Genomic DNA, 16,883 nt, shown 5'->3' with positions numbered 1-16,883 from the left:
TCAGTAACTGTATCTTCAAGAATCCTACTTTCTCATCACAGCAGACCAGGAAAAAAAAAAAAAAAAGTTGAAAGTTCCATTTTAGCAAACAGCACATGGATATAATTTTTCATGAGACCGTCTCAAGTCCCAGGAGCTAATAACATTGTTTTATTATTGCAGGACTGTCCAGTTGGTGGTCTGTGGGCTGCATGCAGGCCTCCAAGTCTTCATGATCCTGGTCTGTACACTATTCCCCACACCGCTCTAGCTGTTGTTGCCATAGTTGGAGGCTCTGGCTTTCCCCTCTCCCCTCCAGCTTGTGCTTCCACCCCTACTCCTGGTGGCAGGGTGGGGCTGAGGGAGCCCGTGGCTGAGTGTTTGAGGGAACCTGGGGACCCCATGAAGCACAGGATCACCAGCATGATATGGCTTGGGAGGTGCACAGTGCTGTGTGTGGGGCATGGGGCATTGGCACAGTGTAGTGTGGGACCCATGTGGCATGATGCAGCATGTGGCCACTAAGAAAACTGACAGCCCTGTATTAACAGAATGTATGAACAGAATGAGCTCATGATGAAGTATCAAATTATCATTAAACTTAGACTCTATACATGGAGAATTATAAAATTCCATTTCCAGCAGTGGGAGGGGAAAGTGGCCAGGTAGTGGTGGGGAGGGGCAGCCTTCATGGTCTCCTCACACTTCCCCCCAGACTGTACACTGCAAGACTCTCCTCTGTGCCCTTCCCCTCTGCACTGTGCAGTCTCTCCCACACTTTTCTCACCAAACACCCGCTCCCTTTCTCCACAAACCACTGCATCCCAGGTCAGGCAGCAGACCAGCTCTGGCTTCAGCCCCAATCCGAAAGCTAAAGCCAGAGCTGAGCTGTGCCTCCCCCAGGCTGGTACTTGAATCTAAAATGAGACTTTTTTCCCTCTCATGGTGATTATGGAAAAAAAAAAATCATCTTGGGGTGATATTACACATTACAATTAGACCGTGTTAAGAGCACTTAAAACTTGAATGATCTCACATTGAGGCTTGTTAACAAGCATTAAGTGCTCTCTAGGTATCTTAAAGTTATGCCACTTTGGGCAAGGACTATCTTTGAGCTGTGTTATGCATTCTGAGTTAAGTTAGGACTTATTACACAGTAGTTTTTGGCAGCTCCTCAAGCTCTTAACACCTGGATTGTCCACGCATTAACACCTGAAATTAGTTTTAAGTACTTGTTAGGCAGCTCGAAATTATGCTACACCAAGACTAGGTTGGAGGAGATCCGCCAACCTAGAAGAGAACACACGCTTACCTTTGGGGGACAGGTGAAGCCCATCCCAACTGAGCATGTGCCTCGTCATGATGTGTGGGTCATTGTCCAGGAAGCCGAAGCCTGCCTCGAGACACCATTGCCAAAGCTGCCAATTGGTCTCTCTAATGCAGTTCTCGTGCCGTCTTCCGTGTCCGCTCATTGGTAGGACAGAAGAGAATACCACCTGTGCACCAAACTCCCTGGGCGGCGTGCTGAGGGAGTTCGGTGCACAGGTGGTATTCTCTTCTGTCCTACCAGTGAGCAGACGCAGAATACGGCACGAGAACTGCATTAGAGAGACCAATTGGCGGCTTCAGCAATGGTGTCTCGAGGCAGGCTTCGGCTTCCTGGACAATGACCCGCACATCACGACGAGGGACATGCTCAGTTGGGACGGGCTTCACCTGTCCCCCAAAGGTAAGTGTGTGTTCTCTCCTAGGTTGGCGGATCTCCTCCGGCGGGCTTTAAACTAGGCTTGTTGGGGGGAGGGGAAGATGAGGGTGGGGGAAACCATGGACCACCAAACCATGTGGCACCCACAAGGACAGCCCAGCCTGAAGAAGGAGAACATCGGGAACCTGCAATCCATGGGGCGGCCAGCAATACAGCACAGGTAAGCAGTAAGGAGGTAAGCAATAAGGGGCCCTTTGGGAATCGGAGCTGGGGGGCAAAAAAGGCACCAGTCATAGGGCTCGAGTGCCTATATACTAATGCTACGAGCACGAGGAACAAGCAGGATGAACTAGCACTCACACTTGCAGAAAACACCTACGACTTAGTAGGGCTATCTGAAACCTGGTGGGATTCTTCCCACAACTGGGCAGTACATATTGAGGGTTATAGGCTGTACAGAAAGGACAGGGTGGGGAAGAAAGGGGGAGGGGTTGCACTCTATGTCAATGAGCAATATACTTCGACCCTCATCAAGACAGAATCGAAGGAGGAGAAAGTAGAAGGATTGTGGGTTAAGTTACATGGGGGGCAAGGAGAAAGGGATTTGGTGGTAGGGGTCTGCTACAGACCCCCACACCAAGGGGAAGAACTAGATTTGGGGCTCCTGAGGCAGCTCTCAGAGACCATAAAAACTAAGGAGGCGGTAGTCATGGGGGACCTAAACTACCCAGACATCTGCTGGGAGACACAGACAGCAAAGTCCCACCATTCACGCACATTCCTATCCTGAGTACAGGACCTCCACCTGATGCAGGAGGTACACGGTCCCACTAGGGGAAATGCCTTACTGGATCTGGTATTGGCAACAGGGGATGATATGGTAGGGGACCTACAGATTGGTAGCCATCTGGGGGACAGTGATCACCAAATAATAGAATTCACCATAAGACGTCGAGTGGGTAAGGTAACTAGTAGGGTGAAAGTGCTAGACTTTAGGAAAGCTGATTTCAATGAACTCAGGCGATTAGTCAAGGACGCACTGCAGAGTAGGAGTTTTGAAGAGACCGGAGCCCAGGAAGGGCGGCTGTGCCTTAAGGAAATGATCCTTTGGGCATAGAGGGAGATGATCCCGATGCGAGGAAAAAGAGGGAAAGTGGCCAGGAGGCTTCCTTGGCTGACCAGAGAAATCCAGGGCAGCCTGCAGACTAAAAGGGGAGCATATAAAAAGTGGAAACAGGGAGAGATTACTAAAGAGGAGTATACCTCCTCTGCTTGCACTTGTAGGGAGGCAGTTAGACAGGCCAAAGCTACCATGGAGCTGAGGATGGCATCCCAAGTTAAGGATAACAAAAAATTGTTTTTTAGATATATAGGGAGTAAAAGGAAGGCCCAGGGTGGAATAGGACCCCTACTAAATGGGCAGAAGCAATTGGTGACAGACAGGGGGAACAAGGCTGAACTCCTCAACGAGTTCTTTGCCTCAGTGTTCCTAAGTGAGGGGCAGGACAAGGCTCTCACTGGGATTGTAGAGAGGCAGCAGCAAGGTGCTAGGCTACCATGAGTAGACCCTGAGATGGTGCAGAGACACTTGGAGGAACTGGATGCCTTTAAGTCAGCAGGCCCGGATGAGCTCCATCCGAAGGTACTGAAGGCACTGGCTGACGTCATTGCAGAGCCACTGGAAGGAATATTTGAACACTCATGGCGCACGGGCCAGGTCCCGGAGGACTGGAAAAGGGCCAATGTGGTCCCCATTTTCAAGAAGGGGAGGAAGGAGGACCCAGACAACTATAGGCCAGTCAGTCTCACCTCCATCCTAGGCAAAGTCTTCGAAAAAATTATCAAGGTTCACATTTGCAAGAGCCCGGCAGGACAAATTACGCTGAGGGGAAACCAGCACGGGTTCGTGGCAGGTAGATCACGCCTGACTAATCTAGTCTCTTTTTATGACCAGGTTACAAAACACCTGGGCACAGGAGTAGGGGTTGATGTTGTATACTTAGACTTCAGGATGGCCTTCGATACGGTATCCCACACCATACTGGTGAACAAGTTAAGAGGCTGTGACTTGGATGACTACACGGTCTGGTGGATGGCGAATTGGCTAGAGGGTTGCACCCAGAGAGTCGTAGTGGATGAGTTGGTATCGACCTGGAAGGGTGTGGGCAGTGGGGTCCCGCAGGGCTTGGTCCTTGAACCAATATTCTTCAATATCTTCATCAGTGACTTGGACGAGGGAGTGAAGTGTACTCTGTGCAAGTTTGCGGATGACACAAAACTGTGGGGAGAAGTGGACATGCCGGAGGGCAGGGAACAACTACAAGCAGACCTGGACAGGTTGGACATGTGGGCGGAAAACTACAGAATGCAGTTCAACAAGGAGAAATGCAAAGTGCTGCACCTAGGGAGGAAAAATGTCCAGCATACCTACTGCCTAGGGAATGACCTGCTTGGTGGAACGGAAGGGGAAAGGGATCTTGGAGTCCTAGTGGACTCCAAGATGAACATGAGTGGGCAGTGTGACGAAGCCATCAGAAAAGCTAATGGCACTTTATCGTGCATCAGCAGATGCATGATGAACAGATCCAAGGAGGTGATACTTCCCCTCTATCGGGCGCCGGTCAGACCACAGTAGGAGTACTGCGTGCAGTTTTGGGTGCCATACTTCAAGAGGGATGTGGATAACCTGGAGAGGGTCCAGAGAAGGGCCACTCGTATGGTTAAGGGCTTGCAGGCCAAGCCCTATGAGGAGAGACTGGGGCACCTGGACCACTTCAGCCTCCGCAAGAGAAGGTTGATATGCGACCTTGTGGCTGCCTATAAGTTCATCACGGGGGCACAGAAGGGAATCAGTGATGTTTTATTCACCAAGGCGCCCCTGGGGGTTACAAGAAATAATGGCCACAAGCTAGCAGAGAGCAGATTTAGACTGGACATTAGGAAGAACTTCTTCACAGTTCGAGTGGCCAAGGTCTGGAATGGGCTCCCAAGGGAGGTGGCGCTCTCCCCTACCCTGGGAGTCTTCATGAGGAGGTTAGATAAGCATCTAGCTGGGGTCATCTGAACCCAGCACTCTCTCCTGCCTATGCAGGGGGTCGGACTCAATGATCTATTGAGGTCCCTTCCGACCCTAGCATCTATGAATCTATGAATCTATAAGACAGGATTATTTCTGATTCCTGTTACCCAGCTCATGTAACACTAAGGTGTAACCACTCTACCTTAGTGTAAACACCCCCACACATCCCACCCCACCATGGGCCCACTGCTCTCTCCTGTCCTCCCCAGTACCCCAGATCCATGCTCACTGCTCCCCACTCACTTGTTGCTGCCTGTGCTGGCTGTCCCAATGGATCAGGCAGGGAAGGGTTAACCTGCCTACTCAGCCACCACTCTGAGGGGCAGGAGAAGAGCCCTTGCAGGAGGGGAGAACTGGGGAAGCCCCAAGGGGGAGAGGGCAAGGGGGAAGCCCAGAATGGGAGTGGCAGGGATTCTTACCTTTCAGTCCTCCAGACCCCTGCGGGCCTGAATGTGTGATTGCTCCAAACTTGAGCTAGCGCTAACACTCACCAATATTTGGGCAGCTCATAGTGTAATGTGTAACAAGGCCCTTAATTTCTGGGTGTTCACCTGAGATAAAACCACCAATCTACAGTCCTCCAGTATCCCAGGAGGCACTGTTCCCAAGTGGACCAGCTATCATCCAGGACTCTATGGGCACCTATACACTTGCTCCATGCATACTCCAATATATGCTAATTAGCAAACTCCAGTAGCCTCAGCGTCACATGTATTCAGTGTCCTTGCACTTCAAAATGGAGGTGGGGGTGCTTTAACTAAAGCTTGTCAAATGAGCTTTAGTTAAATTGCCCTTGCTTCCATTTTGAAGCACAGGATGAGATGATGCAGGTACTTAAATTAAAGCAGCTCCAGAGAGCCACTCTAATTAAAGTGTCCCTTACCACCACCCCGGAGCACATGTAAAGATGCCTTATGACCTTGGACTGACAGCTAGGGATAGCTGGGCAGTGGGTGAGTGGGGAGAAGATGAGTGGGGAGAGAGGAAAAAGGGGTAGAAGGTGTGATGTTTATCTCTTTAAGAGAGGCAGAGTCAGAGACAGAACTGGAGAGAGAGGGTCTGATGATTGTATGTGCCTGTGCTGTTAGCATGAATAAAGAAGCCTTTTAGTAAAAGGAGGTCCTGCCACTATAAACAGAACCTACAACGCAGCATGGAGGAGTGATTGAAAACAGGTGACTACTGCATGGAGTGAGCTTTAAGAGAAAAAAAAGAAAAAAATGGAACAGCTACGGGCTTCAGCAGGGCTGAAATTCTCTAGCCATGTAGCAGAGAACTGGAAGAGGTTTGCGTAACCATTCAATCTATATATGAGGGCAAGTGGAGCCACTGAGAAGTTACCAAAAGTTAGCTATTTTTCTGACTATAACAGCTGTTGAGCTGCTGGATGATTTTAACAGTGAAGCAAAACATACTGATTGTGAGACAGTGCTCAAAAAGCTTAAGGAGTACTGCACGCCAAAGAAGAATAAGACTTTAGAAAGATATCAATTCCACATGAAGTTACAAAGAGGGAGAAACCTTTGAGGAATTTGAAAAGGATCTCAGAATGCTGAGTAAGTCTTGCAATTTTGGAAAAGTTACAGACTTAATGATTAAAAATAAGATAAAAATAGGGATCATAAACATGCAGCTCAGGAAAAGACTGCTGAAGGATCCTGATCTCCAGCTAGATGAAGCAATCAGCATGCACATAATAGCAGTTATCACCTGGGCTAAAAGGAAATCTTCGAAAGGAAGGCCAGATGCTGATATTGTTGATGGAATAATGAACTCTCCCAGAAAAGAACAGAGACAAAACAGAAATTGCAAGGCAAGGCCTGAAAAATGATATCAGGTAGAATTGAAGAAAAGCAGTATAAAGAGCTATATAAGTTGTGGTAAGAAACAGAGACCACAGCAATGTCTTGCTTTTAGACAACCCTGCAACAAATGCATAAGACTGAACCATTTTGCTACAGTGTGCAAAAGAGAGGACTACAGACACAGAAAGGAACACAAGGAAGCACTGTACACAGAGATGATCCCAGCAGGGTACAGGGCCCAGGGCAAAGCAGCCTGCGTGGGGCTCCCCTCTCCATCCCACAGCACACTTACGCTGGGGAGTGAAAGCCCTGGCACACCGGACATGGCAGGACAGGTGGTGTCTGGAACTTCTGGCCGCAACAAGCACAAAGCTGTCCAACCTATCAAGCGGGTGGGTGGGCTAAACTGCAGCCACAGCCTCTCTACCCGGCTCTGCGGGGTGCCCCCAAAGTGTGGGACCCATGGCTGTTGCCCTGATTTGCCCCCCACTAGGGACAGCCCTGACTGTACAGCAAGATGAACTGCAATATTGCAATCAACAATGAAGAGGAGCTGTATGTAGAAATAATACAAAGTAGGACATCATCAGGAGACTGGAATATCATGCTGGAAACAAATGGAACTCCTGTGAATTTGAAACTTGACACTGCTGCACAAGCCAATGTTTTATACCAGACTTTATTGTAAGGAGCTTGAGAAAAAAACAAGTATTCCCAACTAGCAGATAAGGCTCCCTTCTTACAGTGGGGAATTGATTCCTACTGATGGCATATATAAGCTGGAGATGAAGCTAAAAAATGATAATGGAAAAAATCAGTTTGTAGTTGTGGCTAGAAAATGTGTACCTACATTAGGGCTAAAGACCTGCCAGTGACTAGGTCTTATTCAGAGAATATATATTGTACAGGGGCACAGTAAAATTGAAGATACGTTTCAGAATGTATTTGAGGGGTCTGGGAAGCTGCACAAAAAAATATAAGATTGAGCTGTCTGAACCCTATACTCGGTTAATACATGTTCACAGAAAAATGCCTTTGGGCATTTTTATACATGTAAAGCACCGTAGCACCAGGTACTTTGAAAAGCACCCAGCACTGCAACACGTGCAGTTGTATAAACAGTGAAATTCATGTCAGCACTGAGAAAATGGTGGCAGAGCGCTTTTGAACTAAAGCACCTCGGAGGTGTTTTAGTTCAAAAGCGCACCACCACCATTTTCTGTGCACTGACCCGCATTTTGCGGCTTATACAACTGCAAGTGGCACAGCACAGTTCGCCTCAGCTTGCATGCAGAACAGACTCGATTAGCAGCAGATCTACAGCACATCGCAGGAAATAAAGTATGTGTATAAATGCCCTTCAGCTCTAAGACAAAACCAGAAAGCAAAACTATAGAAAACAGTTGCTCAGGATGTTATTAAGAAAATAAAGGAACCTACAAGAGTGGTATCATTCTTTAGTAATAGTGTAATAAAAAGATGGAACACTTTGTCTAGACCCAAAAGAACTACATAAAGATGTAAAACAGGAACATTTTCTCATTCCCACTAGGGAAGAAAACTTTGGAGAGAGAGCACAAACAGCATATAGATGCCTCAGTTGGGTATTGGCAGGTTTCATTAGAAAAAAATTGCAGACACTTGTGCACATTCAACACTCCATATTGAAGATTTTTCTTTCACAGATTGTCTTTTGGATTATGTTCAGAATCAGACAATTTTCATAAGTCTTTGATAGCATAGAAGGTGCCAAAGTGTACATAGATGATATTTTAATATGGGGACTTACACTAGAGGAACATGATCAGAGGCCTGAGAGAGCTCTGGAAAAGGCTCAGTCAACAGAGTTAAAACTCAGTAGGCAAAAATGCAAATTGAGAGTCAGAGAAATAACATATTTGGGAAAAAAATGAATGAATCAAGGCATACAGATAGATCTCAGCAAGCTATGCAATCAACTACTAATATAGATAAAGGAGCGCAAAAGTTATGGGCATGGTAAGTTTTGTGGTGAAGTGGGGAAAATGCAGCAATCTAAACTTCACTACACAATAATAAACAATATATATGGGAAGCACATCATGATGAGGAATCTAAACCAGTTATTACAGTGCTTAGATGCTACAACAGCAAACACCAGACATGCCTCTAGGGGCATGTCCAGACAAGCGCGCACATGCTTCTTGCCCCATCTCAAACCCCTTTGAGACGGGGCAAGAGGCACATGTGGGAATGAAAAAATGTTCCCTGCCCTGCAAACTTGCAGCACAGGGAGAAAATTAGACCATATCCAGGGGTCTAAAAGAAACGAAGTTGAAAAAGGCAGGGCAGGACACAGTCCTGGACTGTGCCCTGAGGCAACTGGAGGCTGGGTCCTCCACAGAGATGCTCTGGCTGCCAGAGTGTCTCTATGGTTGGCTGCTTGCTCTGGGGATGAAGCAGCTGCTTCAGCACCAGACCTCCACTGACCCCCCCGCTCCACCAGCCCCCCCCCAGCCCTGCTCTGCCCAGCATCTCCCCCCGCCAGCCCCCCCCCAGGCCCCCAGTCCCTGCGGTGCCTGGTCCCACCCCACACCTACCCCCCAAGTCCCCCCAACCCCTGGCCTGCCCAGCTCCATCCTCCCCACCCCCCAAAGGCCCTCACTCCCTGCTCCCGCAGCATGCTCAAATTAAAAAACAAAGAACCCCGCCCCCCCACCTACTGGTAGTCGGAGCTTCCATCAGGGTCACTGGGGCTCTGCCTGCCTGCACAGTGCGGCGCAGAGGGACAGCCCCAGAGGCCCCAGCCTGGGCCCTCCTGGCCCCCGCTGCCCTGTGCTGCCTGGGGAGGTTCTGCCAGGAGGCCTCGGAGCCCCCCCCAGCCCCTGCTTCTAAGGTTAGTAAAGGCTGGTTTTTCCAGGTTTTTTTTTCCTTTTTTTTAAGTGATGGTGTCTGGGGTTGGGGGGGGCAGCCATAGGGGCCTGGGGGTGCAAATGGGGGCTAGGGTCAGGCAGGGAAGTCACTGGGGGGTCTGGAGGACGGGGGGGGGGGGCTGCAGCAGCTGGCAGGGGATGGGGCCAGGTGGGGCAGCAATTGGGTGGCTGGGGTGGGGCATGTGGGCCTTGCAGGGGGGTGGTAGCCCCTGTGGAGGCCATTTGGCCCTTGTTGGGGGGCCGTAACCCTTATGTGGCCATAGCCTTCCAACAGCCAGTGCTTTAACACTGTAGATATATCAATAAAACATTGCCCAACTGACTGCTGTCTCTGTCTCACTCTCTCTCTCTCTATAGTGGTCTTTTGTTTTAATTGTGGAGGAACATGGATTTTGGGGTATTTTACAGAGTGACTTTGGGATTTTTTTTTATCAGGGATTTTTCAGTTTTCCAATAGGGAGCACCAGAATTCCTGCCAGAGAGGAGGCCAGTGGCAGGACCCTGACTGCTCAGAGCCAGCGCCTTGGACCCAGCTGGCTGTGGCTCACCTCCTGGCCAAATGGGGCCAGGAGGACATGCTTTGACAGTTCAAAGCAGGCCACCACACCCAGAACATCTTCCAGGTGATAGCTGCCCAGGTGGCCAGGCAGGGGGCACACATGGCAGTAGTGCTGCACAGAGGCCAACCCTGTAGTCACAGTCTACTGGCAGCTGGCCCAGAGGGGCAGATGCCTCATCCTGGTCTGGCAGGTGCACAGCAGGTCACAGCGAGGCAGCAGCCCCCACTGCCAGACTGCTGCAGTGGGTAGAGGGTGCAGGGAACTCTCAGGGCTGCTTCAGCAATCCAGCTGGCACAAGGGGTAGTGTCCCCAGGTACCAATTGGCTGGGCCCCAGAAGCTCCTGAGAGTGACTAGCCTTGAGTTACTTGGCAGGGCAGCTTTTTGTACTGTTGGGGCCAGGACAGGGCAGCTTTTTATACTGCTGGGGACAGCACAGGTGCTGGCCCTGGGCTCTAGCTCCCCCTGGCTGCAGATCTGGGGGGAGCCAGACAGGGTTATTTTGCCCCAAGTGGCACAATTTGCTCCACAACAAGGTACATGTCTGAGCACATGCACCAGACAAAATACCCTGGCTCAACTTTGCACCATTTCTATTTGAGCTGCTGCAAGCACACGTGCTTGCATATGTGGATGCACCCTAAAGAGGGTCTTGAGGAAGCACTCATGCAGAAGTTTGGGGAACACTGGAGACCCATAGCTTATGTTTCTAGGGCTTTAACTAAAACTGAATTATAGTATGCACAAATTGAAAAGGAAGCTTTAGCACTGGTGCATGGATCTAAAAAGTTCTATATCTTTTTGTATTAGCTGAAATGGGTCAGAAGACAATGGTGACAATAGTAAAGAGGGGGCACTTTGATGCAACTCAGAGATTTCAGAGATTATTCTTTCAGTTGCAGTTATAGGATTTAAGATTAGAAGGGATAAACAAGAGAAAGAGTTAATGGTAGTGGATACTTTGTCTAGAGTTTTTGATAGAAGACAAGTAGAACCAAATGAGAGTTAGACATTGTGCATGTCAGTTTGTTACAGAAAATGTGCCCAGTTGCTGATAAAATGTAGAGTGTATTCACAGATGCCATGGCACAAGATGGGACTCCACAAATAGTAATACAAGCCATTAATGCAGGATGGCCTGCAGAATACATACTCAGTCCATATCACCAGTTTGAAGCAGAGCTGTCAGTAATTGATGGGCTCTTGTTTAGAAACGACAGACTTGCTGTTCACAAAGCATTTCATCAGGATATGTCATAGAGGATACATGACGGACACTTGGGTATAGAGAAATGCAAAGAAGGGCTAAAAAAGCTCTGTGCTGACCACAAATGATTATGGACATACAAAAGTATATTAAAGCATGTTCAACCTGTGAAAAATAAAGTCTGGTAAAACAGCTGACAACAGTGACTGAGACAGAATTGGCCCCATAGTCCCAACTAGCTATAGATCTGTTCACTCATGCTGGAAAAAAATATGTATTGATATTAGACCATTATTCTCACTATATGAAAACAGCAAAAGTTAGACAACACTATTGCAAAGCATGTACTAGCACACATAAAATCTATCTTTGCCAAACATGGCATACCAGTTGTGGTCAGGCTTTACAATATACTATAATTTGATGGGTATGAGTTCAAGCGCTTTGCAAGGAAATATGGTTTTACACACATTATCTCTACCCCAGATATCTACAGTCTAATGGACATGTAGAAAATGGTGTCAAAATAACTAAAAGGCTGATAAAAAAAAAGCAGAGGAGTTTCATACAGATCCTTACCTAGCATTTCTAAAGTATAGAACATCTCCTTTGAAACATGGCTTTCACCAGCTGAGCTCTTATTTAATGGGAAAATTAGAACAAGACGACCTAATTTTTAATTACCAATAATAAACTACAAAATTGATATAAATGCTTACAAGATCCATAATATATATAAACAAAAGCTGTTTTAGATAAGGGGTCACCGGAATTAGAACCTTTGCTACCCCAAAATAGGACGTACATATGTGATGGTAAAACATGGATGCAGGAGACAGTTGTCACTCATGGTCTTATTGAGTGGAGACAAGTTAAGGAAATGTAAACAAATGGATAGGAAACACTCACAGCACACCACAGAAGGACAGGAGAAGGAATAGAGTCCAAACCAGAGACAGACATGGATTAGAGCACAGACGTGAGTGAGACAGCACAGAGACTAATGTGATATTTCACAGATCTGCAACACTGTGAAGAGCACTGCAAAGATGAAAAGTTGTTAGTTTATTAAAATTTAAATTACTGTGTGCATTTATATATATTGGTTGAAATAAAGCTGTGTTTTCTATTTAGAAAGGGGACATGATTATAAAACTTTGAGAGAGGTAGAGTTAGAGATAGAGCTGGAAGAGTCTGATGGCTGTTTGCATGTGCTGTTAGCATGAATAAAAAAACCTCTTTGTAAAAGTAGCTCTTGCCTCAGTAAACTTAATCCACAACACAACAGGTGGTAGGGAATCAGGGGAAGGGGAGCATGGGAAGGGCGGGCAGGAATAGAGTGGGGAAGAAGAAGGGGATGTGGGGAGAAGGGAGCAGGTGGGTGGGTACCTTAGCAATAGGGTTTTTGCATAAAATGCAGTAACCCTATTCACTGACTCATATAACAAAGTAGGGGGTTATCATGGAAGTTATTGATTTGTGTTATAAGTAATAACAGAAAACAAAAGTTTACCTGGTGATAACTATTATAATCCATGTTCCCTGGGAGAGGAAACCCTGGAGCTAGAAGCAGTTCTCCCTCCAGCATCTCTGGCTTAATAAATTCTTCCAAGTAGGTTTTGCAAAGTCGCCTGTCCCAATCGTCTGTAATGTGCCCGCCATACATAATCTCACCAAAGAGATAGCGCAAATCATCATAGGGAACCTAAACAGTGAACCAAGAGGGCATGAAAGAATCTTAAAAGATGCTAACCCATTGACAACATCATTGTGCTGCATACTATGAAACAAAAGCACCAGTCTTCAGGATGAATGTTTTCATTTCCCTTGTTCATTTTTCTAACTAACTGAATATTATGTAGCAGATTAATCACTACATGCAGGAAGGTGGCCAACCCAGAGAAAGCCAGACTACAGAGTAGACTTTGTAGGGATTTACGTTGCAAAGCAAATCTTACTGAAGTTCCCTACAGTAAACATATCTGTCTAGGCAGTCAACCATCTCTAAGTATTTTCATTAAAATGGTAGCAAGGACACTCACATAGATCAGAGATGATATTTTATATAAATGCAGTCTGTAAACTGCAGTAGATGCAAATGGAATGGAGGTTTCTTTTATTATTCTAATGACACACAAAGTTACGAAGTAAAAATATCTGAAAATGGCTAGGAATCATTATTTTAGCATAGAGATTTCAGAAGTTTCAGTACATAGGCACAAGGGCTAACTCCCCATATTCAGGAGCTTCATTTCTTTCACACACCTTTGAATTGGCCTCCAGGTAATTATAGAGGACATTGACTGAAATAATCAGGTCTCCAGTGTTAAAGGGATAGGAGCGGTTCCAGCCTTGGGGTCCAAACTTGCGTCTTTCTGCCACAACAGCATGGAAATAACAGAGGGCAAATAGGATGCTTTTGAATTCATTCTCTCGGGCACACATCTCCAGGGTATCCTAAAAGGGAACCAAAACATCAATGTTGTGCATTTCTACAGTGTTCTTCATCCTATAGGTTCCCAAGGCATTATTCTTTTAATTTTGCTTAAGTTTCTATCCCTTCTAATGATGAATTATCTTCCTGTCATGGTGAACGGTGTGCTGGACTTGTTCAGTTTCTCCTGAGTTCATCCTGTAGATGACAGGTCTTTATGCTGGACAGAACCATGTGGGACTGGGTCTCTGAGTATCAGCCCTCATTTTTCAAATGTGCTAATGCAACACACCCAAGTCAATTTGGCACTTGTAAGGTTTTTCATTCATGGACCTGTGATTAGCAAGGCAGCTAAAGTGACACAAAGCAAAGCATTGTTTATTTATTTACCAAAAGTACAAAGCATGCAGGACAAAGAATGACAAATATAAAAGGTATTTATGAACATTTCTCTTTACCTAAATCTTAAATCTGTTTTTGTAAATTGTTCTGCCAGCTGCTGGTTACTCACTTCACTGCACCCCTTCTTTTCTAAGTCCAAAGTCCTTTAAAATTTAGTAAATTTCTTTTGATCTTGGCTGTCTTGCTTGAGCCAAGTAGAGGCTGATTCTCCTATAAATAACTTCCCCATTTTTTAATCATGGACTCTTATCAGTTTCATTATTTTTTTTCTTTCCTGCTTAGTTCTTTTAATAATCCAGTTTGATCTAAGTAACCCACAGAAGTCTGTATCATATTCATAAAAATGAAAATGTTTCTCATTTCATTATATCTTCCAACTGTACAACTAGTTCAGAGATATGTGCTGAAATCTGCAGACCTGTGAAATGCCACAGACATGGACTTAGTTTGAATGACTCAGCCATGCCCTTGGCTGTAGGGAAGACCATACCTCCCAGGGTGTAGCGGAGGGAACTAGACGGCAAATAAACTAGACAGCAGGGAACAAATCCAGGCTGATTTGGACAGGCTGGGGAAATGGCCCAAACAGAATAGGATGCAGTTTAACAAGGATAAGTGTCATGTGTTGCACCTGGGGAGGAAGAATCATCAACACTCCTACAGCCTTGGAGGTACCAGTCTAAGTAGCACAACTTCGGAAAGGGATTTCAAAGTTGTAGTCAACTCCAAAATGAACATTAGTCACCAGTATGATGAGGTAATAAGTAAAGCTAATCGCACCCTTTCTTGCATAAGTAGGTGCATCACAAACATGTCTAGGGAGGTGATACTTCCCCTCTATGTGGCATTGGTCAGGCTGCAGCTGGAGTACTGCATCCAATTTTGGGTGCTACACTTTGGGAGGGATATGGATGGCCTGAAGAGGGTTCAGAGGAGGGCCGCTCATCTGGTTAAAGGCCTAGAGAAAAAGCCCTATGTGAACCAATTGGAAGACTCGAACCTCTTCAGGAGGCTGAGACGTGATCTTGTGGCCACCTACAAACTCATCGGGGGTAGAGGGGCAGCAAGACATAGGGGATACAATGTTTACCAGGATGCCTGTTGGGGTAACTAGAAATAATGGCCACAAACTGGAAGAGAACAAATTCAGATTGGACATCAGGAAAAAAATTCTTTACAGTGAGGGTTGCCAAAATATGAAATAAGCTTCCAAGGGAGGGGGTGCTGTCCCCTTCCTTCAAGGTGTTTAAAAGGAGATTGGACAGACACCTGGCTGGGGTCATCTGACCCCAGCACTCATTCCTGCCCAGAGCAGGGGGTCAAACTCGATGATCTAATAGGTCCCTTCCGACCCTAACTTCTATGAAACTATGAAACTATACAGTATTGTCCCTATGCAAACACATGCTTCACAGCTATGAAGCTGGCTGGGATGATCTAGTTGGGGATGGTCCTGCTTTTAGCAGGGGGTTGGACTAAATGACCTCCTGAGGTCCCTTCCAACCCTAAATTTCAATGATTCTATGAAGTTATTCAGAGGCTGCCACTGTAACCCAGGGGTGGGCAAATATAGCCCACAGGCTAAATCCAGCTCACCAACAGATTTGATCTAGCCCGTGGGTAGACAGCAGCTAGTTCACTGGATCTGGTCCATTGGTGGCTGGTGACTCTGGCCACTGCATGGTGCAAGGTGGGCAGGCAGGTAGGTGGCACTAATTCTGGGCCCATTAGGGATTTTCACCACAGCAGGTGGGCATCAGCATCATCTGTGGATGTTGCAGGCAAGTTTAGGATCCCAGATACAGATTACCCTCTACCCTTCTGGTGCAGAGGAAGTTCCTGCCCAGAGCCCTAATGCAGAACCTGCCAGTGGCATCAGCCATGGACTCAGGCAGCAGCTGCTGCCACATTGGGCAGGCAGCAGCATCTCTCTCTGTACCTTCTCTTCTCTCTGTCTCTACCCCTTCTTTCCCTCCCTCCCTTTCCCTCCCTCCCTCCAGAACCTGGCCAAAGTTTTAGTTCACTAGGAATCCTGACACTCAGCTCCTGATCCAGACAGAAGCATCTACCATATCAAGTAGGCATCAGCTATGACACTGCCAGAAGGTTCTGTGTTAGGCTTCAGAACCTGATGGCTGCACCCAGATCTGATGCCACTGAACACTCAGCACCCTCAGCCTGTTGCATATGATTAGAGTGGCACTGCCCTCCATGAAATGGAGCCAGACCAGGTTGCTCTCCATCTTATGTATATATAAATTTTTGGAGGATTCCAAGACTCAAAGCATGACCATCCCCAACTAGATCACCTCAGTCAAGGCTTTGTCTAGCCAGGTCTTAAAAACCTCCAAGGATGGAGAGTCCACAACCTCTCTGGGTAACCTGTTCCAGTATTTTACTACCCTCCTAGTGAGAAAATTCTTCCTAATATCTAACCTAACTTTGCTTGCTACAACTTGAGACTGTTGGTCCTTGTTCTGGCATTTGCCACCACTGAGAACAGTCTAGCTCCATCCTCTTTTGAACCATCCTTCAGATATTTGAAGACTACTATTAAATTCCCTCTCAGTCTTCTCTTCTCAGCCTCTCCTCAGAAGTCATGTGTCCCAGCCTCCAAACCATGTTTGTTGTCCTCAGCTGAATTCTCCCCAATTTGTCCACATCCTTTCTGTAGTGGCAGGCCCAAAACTGGACACAGTCCTCCAGATGTGACCTCACCAGTGCTGAATAGAGGGGAATAATCACTTCCTCTGACCTGCCAGCAACACTCCTATCAATGCAGCCCAATATGTTGTTAGCCTT

At 46.8% G+C, this 16,883-nt stretch overlaps 1 protein-coding gene across 2 annotated transcripts in view; it reads right to left on the bottom strand.

The window, feature by feature from the left end:
* The window catches only part of DNAH9 (dynein axonemal heavy chain 9), a 515,733-nt gene that overhangs the window by 41,688 nt on the left and 457,162 nt on the right, over positions 1–16,883 (bottom strand). For both annotated transcript variants that reach the window (XM_059732606.1, XM_059732607.1), the window contains 2 exons: positions 13,511–13,702; positions 12,759–12,950 (listed from right to left, as the gene is read on the bottom strand). In XM_059732606.1, the coding sequence (XP_059588589.1) occupies positions 12,759–12,950; positions 13,511–13,702 (384 nt within the window). The remainder of the gene's footprint in view (positions 1–12,758; positions 12,951–13,510; positions 13,703–16,883) is intronic.

Source organism: Alligator mississippiensis, chromosome 8 (assembly GCF_030867095.1).
Source record: "Alligator mississippiensis isolate rAllMis1 chromosome 8, rAllMis1, whole genome shotgun sequence".
In the NCBI taxonomy this organism is placed as follows: domain Eukaryota; kingdom Metazoa; phylum Chordata; order Crocodylia; family Alligatoridae; genus Alligator; species Alligator mississippiensis.
The sequence above is the reverse complement of the archived record's forward strand: the minus strand, read 5'-3'. Positions and strand labels throughout refer to the sequence as shown.